Source organism: Rosa rugosa, chromosome 4 (assembly GCF_958449725.1).
Source record: "Rosa rugosa chromosome 4, drRosRugo1.1, whole genome shotgun sequence".
Taxonomy (NCBI): Eukaryota; Viridiplantae; Streptophyta; class Magnoliopsida; order Rosales; family Rosaceae; genus Rosa; species Rosa rugosa.
Window position 1 is genome coordinate 26,188,268 of NC_084823.1, and position 11,726 is coordinate 26,199,993.

Below are 11,726 nucleotides of genomic sequence, written 5' to 3' on the forward strand. Positions count from 1 at the left end.
TTAATCTGCAATAAGCTCACAATACATGTCCATTTTCATTTTTTACAATTTTTTGTTGCCCAGTTAACATAAAGCATTCAATAAACATCAATTTGTAACAGATTTGGAACTCAAACCCTAGATTTTACAGATTTTGAAACATGCAAATCCTATTCTTCTCATTTACCCACTTGATTAACCAAACCTACGCTATGAACAAGTTCAATTTCACAGAACTAAAGAATCTGAAAACGGAAAAGAGATTTTTACTCACTTTTGATAATTCCGAGGCCGAAGAAGGTTGAATCTCAGTCGATATCCCACTGTGAGCCGCCGACGTTGGTCGAGTGAGCAGCGTTCGTCGAGAAACTGAGAATCGAGAGCGAGAGCAAGAGGATGAGGGAGAGGTTTTTTGAAACTGAAATAGGAAAGAAACGGAACCGCGTAGTGGTTTTAGTGGGTTGCCATTTTGTAATTTTTTAATTTTTTTTTGGGTAAAATTGTCTTTCGAATCTGTGTTTGGGTTAGTGGGAACAGTTTTTTATTTGTGGTGTAAGTGGGCTAAAATGGGGCTGATGGTCACGGACCCTTTATTTTAATACATGTTGCTCATATTCACTTTGTAGTTTTTCACGGTCCTACTAACGAGCTTCTGACCTTTAAACGAGCGTGTTTGAAGTTATGAACTAGGAATCCGGCATTGTATGGGCCGTTTACTTTAACCCAGCCCGTATACATTAATATTAGGCCGATCCCCTTTAAATTTGCTGGTTTTTTTTATTTCACGATTTTAAAAGTTTAGATTTAGGTCCTCCTTCCCTAACTCTTTCAATCGTTTGCTTCTTCTTTCTTTCTGCGTCTCAGACTCGAATCTCTGAAAATCAGAAAAAGAAAAAAGAAAAAAAAGAAAAATGCAAGGGGAAGGAGGAGAAGAGCTAACCATAGAGGAGCTCGCCTCCAATCTCTCCACATACAAAGAGCAGCTTCAACAGGTAAACCTCCCCTCCTTCTTCCAATCTTGTTTCTCGATTTTTTATATTTTTTTCTTAACGTTACAATTATGTTATGATTAGGGTTTTTTTTTGTAATTCAGCTAGGGTTTTATCTCCGAATTTGATTTAAACATCTAGTTTGATACTTGTGTAGTGCCAACTTCGTAGTGCGAAGAATTTTGTTTTGGTTTTCGATTGTGAAGATGTATAGTAAGAGAGGGCAATAGAGTACACTGAGGGATTTGAATAGTCTTATCGTATCATCACTTGATTAATGGGAGTAGGAAAATGCAGTGCTGAACTACACTGCTTGTATTTGGCCTAACTGAACTGCATCTCGCAGCGATTAATTGTTTGCTTGCAAAAGATTAAGATGATGAATTGTAGGAATACAGAATCACTCAGTTGAACTAAGTGAACTGCTAGTTGGGAAGTAAAACGTATGATGCTAGGAAGGTTGTGCTTTTCTTCCTAAGTAAAGCCTTATGCGCTTGACTAGATTGATTGGGCATTTCACGACCTGCCTAAAGTTCCGTTACTCTCAATGAATTTCACAAAAGAAGTTCTTCTTCTTCTTTTTTTGGTAGTCAAGGCTAAAAATAAATAGTAGGCTGTAGGCATTATATCTATGATCCTACTAGTCCATTGCTTATATGACTTTGATAGGCGTTTCTTCTTGTGTGGTTGGATTTTCTGACTTCAATTTATCAGCATCCTTGAGTTTAATGCTGTGGTCTTACAGTGAACATGCTCTGTGTCTTTTTGTTGTGTTATAGTGAATTTCTGTTACAAAGTTTTGGCCATTGAAATAAACTTTTGAACTAGCTGGTATCCCGTGTTCATAATCTATATCTCAAAATTATATGCTATAGGCTGCAAAGTCAATCTATATATGCTTGTGTAATGACTTCTTCCGTCCTCTATATCAGGTCAAGGAGGTTTTAGCTCATGACCCTGGAAACTCCGAGTATGCTGATGTGGAAAGAGAGCTCCATGAGGTATTTTTTTTATTTTTTTTTGTGTAGTCTTTTTTAACTTCCGCGTGTAATATTGCATGGACATTGTATCATATAGTTCTATCTATTTCTGCATTCCACGAACTTCATTATTTGTATATGAGTTTGTTGCGTAGAGGTCTTGATTTTAGTTCTTGCGAAAACAGAGTCAACATCTTCTCTGGCCCTTAGGGATGATTCCCAAGAGCAGTTACTATTATATGGATAGGTTTTCATTGAAATATCATTCTTCTTTTATTTCTTCCTTCTCTCTTTTGAAGGAATCAACGTGTTGCTCAAACTAGCAACACCAAATAACTGCTCTGGCACCTCTGGAGGTTTGTTTTCATTAAAGGGTTGAATAAGGTGAGGATGGTTCATACACCAGAAATTGGAACTCTGGATATTTTAGAACAAAAAAAATAAAATAAAAAGTTATCTTTTCTAGAGCTTCATGGATGCATGTCACTTCTCTTTCATTCATCTGCAGGTATGCTATGTGTGGCGTTGATCAGATTCTCTTTCTCTGTCACCTGGTTTCGAATGTTCACACTGAGACTCTAAGTTTGAATCTGACATCAATGTGTTATTTGTGTTTTTTAAGATGTAGACAAAAATATTTGTATATTTGTTCATATTCTGGTTTGGGCTAAGTTTTTGATAATGCAGGTAATAGCCATGACAGAAGAACTACTTGCAACTGCCAAGCAAAATCAGAATTTTGGATTAGAAATTGGAACAAGGGGTAGTGCGTCTCCTAGTTTTCCCCAATCTCAGAAGAGTGAAAACGTAAGCTCTTATAATTTTTCTCTATTTTTGGCAAAGGTTTATGGTAAAAGTTTGCTTTATGTTTGCTTAGGGTCTGTACTGGGTTTCTGTATAAAAGCAAAACCAATTTGCATTTTACTCGGCTAAGTATGGGACTTAAAAAGAATTTGAAAGAGTATTTGATTGTAGAAAAATGAATTTTGTTCCAACAGTGATTTTTTGTAATTATTTTAGGTACATCTTGTACTGTAATACCTCTTTACTGCGGTTGGATCTTCCACTCGTCTTCTGTTGTAATCACATTATATTCTCTTCTTATGTAGGATGCAGGAAGCATTTCTGATTATCATGACAAATTTGCTCCTGGTACAAAAGTTCAAGCTGTTTGGAGTGAAGATGGGGAGTGGTATGTGGGGAAAAAAAATAAAGATCTCAATTTCACTTTTTTGTTTTTACACTTTACAAATTTATACATTTGTTTTACTTTTTCTTTTTTCCGTTCTTGATTAGTTGAATGTACAGGTATGAAGCAACAATTGATTCTCTTACTCCAAATGGGTATTATGTTACATATGATGGCTGGGGGAATAAAGAAGAGGTATGTATTCTTAGATAACTGAATCCTAATGCTTTTAAGTTAGCAATGCATCCTTCTCCTAGTTATATTCATTGTTAAGCCACATTTATATATACATATATGGGCCAGACATCCTTCCCCAAAAGTTATCCATGATTACTGGTTTAGACTAAGAATAATTATTAGTTATAACTTTCTTTAGGGTTTAAGGCATGGAATTTATGGCATATTGTGTATCACTTGCAATACACAGCCGTAACCATGAACAACTTTCTCCACTTGGTGTCATATGTAAAGGTTTCTTCCCAAAATGCTTTCTCTGTTTTCCTTGTGTACTATGCATGGCAAAATTCAGGAAGGATACTGTAGGTGAAGATGTTTTGTCATTCACTGGAATCCATAATTTGTACTCATAAGTAAATGGGTTGAAATTGTCAATTTGCAGGGCATTCTTTCAAAACGACATGTCAAAACTGATTTCAAAACCAACTTTCCTCTGTTTTGAAAGTCGCATACCCTTGATTGACCCTTGAAGTGGCAAATATACCCCTATGTAATTGGCATATGACAAAAAAATGGTGGATTTAATGGAAAGGGTAGAAATTGAATAATTGACAAGTTCATAAAAGAAAAAGGTGGAACGGGGTGCAAATTGACAGTTTCAGCCAAATTAGGGATGCAAGCTAGCAGATAGGCCAAAAATGATCACTACTATCACAGATTGACAGAACCCTCCTCTTTTAACTTTGCTACCAATCCATGCTAGTAATCGCATTACAATTTGTTGGTTGTGTATTGGCATTGCTTATCTATGTGACGTCCATTTATATGGGCTGCCATGCCACCTAGGCAACTGCCTCTTCTGCCTTGTTTGCTAATGCAGTATCAGGTTTAGTGAACCATATCCTTAATAATTTCCTTATTAGAATGGAAATTAGCATTGTCTTGTTGATGGACTTTTGCAATTTGAATTGTAAAGAAGTACGTTAAGAAAAAAATATCCAAAAGATGATAAAAGGTGCATTGGAATGAGTGGGTGCATCTAGCAGCTAAGCTCTGTGTTGGTCTAGGGTGTTTGGAACAACCGTTCGTAATTTTCTTATGGTTGAATTATTAATTGGCCTGTACCAAGACCCAGTGACGTAGAGGCCCACCTTTGACAGGGTTGGTACAATCGGGTCTTTAGGTTATGAAGTTGTTATCTATGATTACATAGTTTTGTTTAATTGAAACCTGTTTACCTGAAGTTCATATTATTCTATATATGCAGTGAATTTTCATCTGGTCTATAATGATTTTCAACTAACAAGCCAATGATTTGTTAAATGGTTCTTCAAAGTTATATCACCTAGAATGCAGTTTTAGATAACGTAGATTTTCTCCTCAAGAGTTTGTCTAGTTATTATCCAAAGTTTGGAAAGGGATCCAACTGTTCATTCCTTTTTAAATCACATACAGTCCTTGGTTTGCTTCATCTACTATTATGTCTATTATTAAATTTTGCAAATGTTATTCGTCACTGACGATTCTCCTCTCAGGTGGATCCAGCCAATGTAAGGCCAATTCAAGAAGGGGCTGTCAATGCATTGTTGGAAGCGGAAAAAGTTGCTGAAGCTACAAAACAAGCAATCAAAAGGAAAATTGCACAAGCTGCTTCTGTTGACTTCCAATCACGAAGCCTACCGGCAAAGCTTCGTATAGAACCGGATGATCCTGAGGATGTGGTAATTTTTCCATCTCTATCATTGTATAATAAACTAGATGTGTGGGTGTGGTAATGGTAGCTCTAATGGGGCCCCTCTATCTGCTGACAAGACTCCCAGAACTTTTCTCGCCAAAAAAAAGACCCACAGAACATTCCTTTTGCAAGTTTGCATTTTACCCCATCTTTGTAATATGGGAATAATACAATGTTCGGTGGTTCACTATTAAGTACCAATCTGACTAAAAGCAACTTAGGTTTCGAGCATTGCAATTTAGGGTTTTTTTTTTTTTTTTTTTGTTTCGCAATTCAGAAAGTTTCTGGTGGGTTGAGTCACCAAACTAGTTCGTAGGGTGATTGAAATTATTTTGTGATCTATCATTTCCTACAATACCAGAAGTTATGGTACAATTTTTGAACATCCTTCTGACTTTTCTTTTTATACTGATACTTGCCAACTCCAAAATCTGCAGAAAATTGCCAAACGCAAGAAGATACATGCTTTTAAGTCAAAAATGAGGATGGAGCAGTTGGAAGTCACTCAGAACAAGCGTCAAAATGCTTGGCAGCAGTTCCAAACTACCAAAGGCAAGACTAAGAAGGTAAGTTGGTATTTATGCGTTTCATTCTGCTTGCAAAATTGCCCTGATCTTTATCAAGTTACAGTAATCTACAGTTACCATTTTATTTATGCACATGTTTGATTCCCCATTATTTTTTGGAGTGATGGAACCAATATAAAAAGGTACAGAAACACAATTTTTGATTTTTGCTTATATTATATTGCGGCTAGTGTTGTTTCAGGTCTACAATTTAGTATATATCTAAAATAAATGTAAATCTGCAGTGGTTAACTTTAATTGTAAGATAACTTTGCTATGGCCGTCAAGACAGTGCTTATGCATCAAGTATAAGCATACTCTATTTTGACAAAAAAAAAAAAAATGAATACAAGTCAATAGAAAAAACCTCTATTTACTACTACCGACTGCACATTCTAGATTTGTAACTTGTTATTTTTCAGAGTGGTTATTTATCTGGACGCAAGCGGGAGAGTATCTTCAAGTCTCCTGACGATCCTTTTGGAAAGGTTGGGGTGACTGGCAGTGGGAAGGGTTTGACAGACTTTCAAAAGAGAGAAAAGCATTTGCATCTCAAAGGGGGAGCAGCTGAGAATGATGATGAGGCTCCTTAGCTCCAAATCTACCTTCCCTGTACCTAGTCAAAAAGGTCCAGTCTGAACTTGTTAGCTAAAAACCTTTGGTAGTATTAAAACCTGTAATGCTCTTACGACTGTGGTTATTGTTGCTGTAATAGTTTGCTTCTCCTATTGAATATGTGTTTTTGTCTATAAATGAATGAACGGTTTCATATCACCAGAGGTCAGTGATTTTTTAGGGGCTTAGGTAGAGCTTTCCTTGTTGAGCCATCTTTGTTGGTACTACTCTGGTTCCCAGGAGGGATCGACGCCAAATGGCAGAACATTGGTCTATATGGCTAAATTAGAACTATAAGAAAGTTGAGTGACTAAAACTATATTTTTTCCTATTTGAAATAAAATAAGAAAATTTTACATAAAGCTATGGGAGTTGCTCTAAATTATAAAAAATAAAAAATAAATAAAAAATTGAGAGCCACTCTATATTAGTATATTTAGGAGCCATATAGTTAGAACCTAAAATGGAAAGACAATTAAGAGGTTGCTTAGAGTTGTTAAAAGCTAAACATGCTCTTCAAATAGTTACAGTGCTAAAATAGAGTCTACTTCTTACCTTTACCATACTGTGATAAAAACCATGACATTCGTTGGGATTGTGGTGGATCCAAAACTTGAGGTCACATGAGCATTAGTTTCATTATCCAATGCCACAAGTAGCACAAGACTGGGTGGAGTTTGAAGTTACTTGAAAATGATTGAAACTTGCCGATCTTGAAGGAATATTGCCCTCGTCTGAACTCGCACCATTACCGGTTACTGCCAATTGTTGATAAAGAGTTGCGCAAAGGAAGAAGGAGGTCGGATCTGACACTGTCACGCCCTGATTTTCAAACATCATCAAAAATCAAGATAATTCTCACAATTATATAGCCGTGATGGTTCAGCCATCAATATAGAATACCAAAAAAACTTTTTCTTTTTAACCAAGTACATACTGATGCCCTGAACCTACTGTGTCAGTACAAACTCGCTCCGCAGAGTCATATATTATACAAGTTTACGAATTAAGTTGCAACAACAATTAAAATGTAAATTCTCCTTAGAACTCACTATATAGCGGAAGTCATAACAATGGCAAAGCCAACAAAATTTGCTTCTTACCCGTACAGCTGTGAACACAATGTCTCAGCTTCAACCACGATTACCCTGACCTGCAAGATTAACCCCTACACCATCGAGTAGTGCACCGGGTTGCCACACAACAAACCCGGTAAGCTTATGAAAGCTTATATGAGTAAACTCAAATACATCAATAAAAACAACTCACACTAATCACGAGAAAACCACCAATCAACCTAAGGAAAACAACTCACCCATGATTTCTTTCAAACTCCAAGTCCTTTTCTCAGAAGGAACAACACAAGTCACCGTCGTGACAAAAACATATTATTTGATAACTCAACAAATCAATATGAAATTCAAAGTCCCTAATGGACAATAAAAGAAATAATATCCTCGAGACTCTCTTTTAAAATACGTACTCATGAGTCTTAAGCAACCTCTACCATTACCTCCATAAACTACAATGACAGACAGACTAGAGCTCTAATTGATCGTATCCAATCACCCGGCCAAAGGCTTGGTATTACATGCCTTGGTCACCATCTATGACATCTAGTCTTCAGACAAAACATTTAAATAAGTGGCGCAAGACCTAAAAATGTTACATAAATCTAAATAAAAGATTTCCCTTCCCTAATCACCATCTGTGACCCATGGTACAAAGACCAATACATTTAAAATAGGTCACGCTTGGCTCAAAAATGTTACGCCAATCTCAATAATTTTCAAAACAATAGAAAACATCATTTCCACAATATTGTTTCCCGAAAAGTCAGATCTCAAAACAATAATATGAACACAGTCATTCTTATTACTTTCATCACACATCACACTATACATATATACATATGTGTACATATAGCCGGATTAGAAGCGGACGTCCGCACATATGCAAAAGTGCGAACGTCCATCCTCAGGCGTCGATGGCGGTGTTGGTGTTGTCGGACGAAGACTCTGGACATCCCGAATGGCATCACCATCAATGCGAAGGCTCAGGTGATCGGATTCGAAGGGATGCATGGCGAGCTCGCCTGAAACCATGGAACCACCATCAAGGTCGACTTCGAACACTTCATTGACGAGTCCAGCAGCAAGAAAAGGCTCGACATCGAGGCCTGGTTCCGTCTGGCAAGAGTAGCGGTGCCCGTCGGCACCTAATGCAGCTGTGAGGATGGACGTCCGCACTTTTTCTGTTTTGCGAATGTCACTTCTGAACGGCTCCTTATATATATATATATATATATATATATATATATATATATATATAGTCATTCGCTCAAGAATGCCACTAATACCAACCATAGTCACAGTTAAATAATTAACTCTAAGACGATAAGGTAACATTGTTCGTAAAAAAACATTGTGATATTTACTCACCTTGAAATTCCCACTGCGTCTTCACACAAAGGAGACAACTTACAGAACACCCTCTATCAAGTACCTAAGGAACATACGGTCTTAAATCAATACACTAAACACAACGATTAAAGTTCGAATCTCCCATTTGAACTAAAACCTGAAAGTAACGCCAATTGAGACGAAACTTCATCCGTGACCACCCAAAATCTCTGGAACACTTTTGGGATTGATATGTCGAAATGACAAGTCGATCCAAAGGTTGGATTCTCAAGGATCGAAAACCGAACAAATCGAAACTACGAAAAACCCTAACATATTCAAACGATCTCCAAATGTTACAAACCATATATCAAAATGTTTGTATCAACGAGTAGATGATAATGGAGCAAGAATCTGTTCCAACCCCGGTCGGACATGCATCCACGCGCCGCCACAGGCCATCGTGCTAAACTCTACACCAGCTTAATCCATTGGTCCAAAATGTAGAGAACATCACGAGGGTCAACTTTAATACCAGAGATTTTAGCCAATTCGGCCTAGATCGCCACTGATCGCCACAAAAGCCGGGATAAATTTCTCACCAAGGATCGGAGATCCTCCGATACAAACCGATCAACAAGACCACTAAGGATCGAAAGAGAATGACGTGGGATACATGAATCGACCGGTTTTAAGCAGTGCCGTTGCTGGAATTCGCAGGAAAGATTGGGTCCAAAAACCAAGTCCGGGTCGGGTCAACCAGAAGCTAGAGAGAGTTTGAGTTTTCTGGAATTTTCAGGAATCGGCCCAAAATGGAAATTCTCGTTTTGTGTGAACTATTTCCAGAAACTTGCTATTTATACCAAAAAATTTTGAAAATAGAAATAACTTCCGCTGACCATAACTTTCACATACAATCTCCGATTTACACGTACCGCATGTCCACAAACTCGTATCGACGCGCTCTACAACTTTCGGGAAAGAAGTTTTTGGAGAAACTCAACGTATAAAAGGTCAACCTTCGAACTCCCTAAAACGATGTGTTCCGAATATTTATTCGTCCGAAAATAATTTCAAATCAGGAATAATATACAAACAAAGTATAAAAACAATAATTCATACAACTGGTCCATTATCAATTGCAAGAATTAAATAACGAAAATCTAGGTCATCACAGACACAACCCAAGGATGTCGACTGCTCCGATTTATAGGATCTCCCAAAGATTGAAGAGACCCAAATCTATGTGGTCGGAAAAAGTGCACCCACCTTGAGAAGATGAGGAGAATTGGCGTTAGAAGAAGACCACAAGGTACATTGACTTCCGCTAACAAACTTGTGAAGATACCCAACGTTTTCAAGTAGAAGATCGACATACTGTGTAACGCCCCAAACTGTGCCTCACCAGTTTGAGCACGTCACAGTGCCATAAGTTCCTAAAACATAAATCGAAGGTTCGATTTACACTTCAGAAACCCGCAAAGCATTTTATTAAATTACTTTTCGTAAAACACACAACGAAAACATATTAAAAATTTTGAGGTGAAAACTTTATAAGTCATTAATTTTTAAGTTGTCCATCTAAAGCTCGCTTTGATTACTAAGTTGAAGAAGTCTAGATTTAGCAGATTATCGATAAAAACAAACTAAGAAGTAACAGGTTCCGAAAAACAACTCAACATAAAAAAAGTAAAGCAGAACCCTCGGAACCCCCTTTCCGTTGAACAACAATTTGTCTGAAAAGTCTCCACACACCCAGCTCCGTCCTCCAATCCCATCACCAGTGTACAGTACCTGCATTCACATTATTGTAGAGGCGAGCTTTCGTCTTCATTGCTTCGTGGGACCTACAATTCATTTTGATTAGGTATTCTATTATTGAATTGAGTTTGGAAATAGTTGTGTGGTTATCCTTAATGGGAAAAGAGGTTGAATATTTAGTGGACAAGGAATTTGGTAACAATAAAACAATGTTCAGTAAATTTAAGTGGTTGCTGATGACGTTAAAGTTATCATGGAAATATGGTTAATTATGGCCAACTTTTAATTTAGATGGTGTTTTGATTATGTTTACTAGTACTTGGTTAGCACGGCTATGTTAACTATGAAGTAGTACTAGTACCTTGTTAGGTTACAAATTCTGTGTTAATGAACTTCGAAAAAGTGATTCCTAAAGAACAAGGTTTCTAGGGTGGTATTTTTTTAATTCGTATATGTAAATTAAGCCAATGGTAAAGAGTAGGCCTGGGCATTTTAACCCGAAAACCCGGATCGGACCGGTCCGGACCGCTGGGTTTGAGCCAGGCTTTGGAGAAAAAAAACGCAGAAATTTAAGGCCCGGACCGTTTAAGAATAAAACGGGCCGGTCCCGGGCCTGAGAGTACACCAGTGTGAAAGCCCGGATAAAAGCCCGAATAGGTTATATATGTCATTATGCCACATGTCTTTCTCTTATAGGCTGTACATGTAAGTCTTAGTAGATCATCCAAAGTCTTCAACTCTTCATCAGTCTACTTTTCTAATCCGTAGTTGACCACTTGACCCCATTTTTCTCTAACTCAAATTCTCTCTGTTCTTCGAAGAACAAGAACGAAGAACCCTAAATTTCTCTAACCCCAAATTTCCAATCCCAACCTAAATCCCAGTAGACCCAGCCTCTATTCCAAAATCCCAATCCACAGCACAATCAAGGATAGATGAGTACCCACCTACTTCCATACCCATCCAGATTTCAATCAATTCGTCGAACCCAGCCTTCAATCCCTTTGTTGAACCCAGATTTTAATCAGTTTATTGAACCTAGCCTTCAATCCCTCCGTCAAATCTAGATTTCAATCAATTTGTTGAACCCAGCCTTCAATCCCTTCGTCAAACCCAGGTTCCAATCAATTCGTCAAACCCATTCTTCAATCCCGTTGAATCCCTTCCTTGACTTCATCAAATATCTGATTTCCCAATCCTATCCTTAACCCCAAGCCTCTTTTTCGAAGAACGAAACCTCAGAACCCTAATTCCTAAATGGAAAACGCAGCTTCGGTTTGTGGGAGTGAGATGGTGGTGGGTTCCCGTCATTCCAGCCAATTTAAAGGGTTTG

At 37.6% G+C, this 11,726-nt stretch overlaps 1 protein-coding gene across 2 annotated transcripts; it reads left to right on the plus strand.

The window, feature by feature from the left end:
- Positions 1-757: 757 nt before the first annotated feature.
- On the plus strand, positions 758-6,389 carry LOC133706601 (uncharacterized). Of its 2 annotated transcripts, XM_062132129.1 has the most exons (8): positions 758-971; positions 1,901-1,969; positions 2,636-2,755; positions 3,058-3,140; positions 3,257-3,332; positions 4,850-5,035; positions 5,487-5,615; positions 6,038-6,389. In XM_062132129.1, the coding sequence occupies exons 1-8, from the start codon at positions 891-893 to the stop codon at positions 6,206-6,208; spliced, it is 915 nt and encodes a 304-aa protein (XP_061988113.1). In that variant the 5' UTR covers positions 758-890; the 3' UTR covers positions 6,209-6,389. The 2 variants fall into 2 exon arrangements, with proteins under 2 accessions (XP_061988113.1, XP_061988114.1); XM_062132130.1 differs by lacking the exons at positions 758-971; positions 1,901-1,969 and adding an exon at positions 2,248-2,332.
- The last annotated feature ends 5,337 nt before the right edge of the window (positions 6,390-11,726 follow it).

Bases quoted from the DNA above. Each gene is read 5' to 3' on its own strand.
- LOC133706601 (XM_062132129.1), top strand. From the start codon at position 891: ATGCAAGGGGAAGGAGGAGAAGAGCTAACCATAGAGGAGCTCGCCTCC. The intron at 2,756-3,057 runs GTAAGCTCTTAT...CTTCTTATGTAG, and splicing joins AATCTCAGAAGAGTGAAAAC to GATGCAGGAAGCATTTCTGA. The intron at 3,333-4,849 runs GTATGTATTCTT...TTCTCCTCTCAG, and splicing joins GCTGGGGGAATAAAGAAGAG to GTGGATCCAGCCAATGTAAG.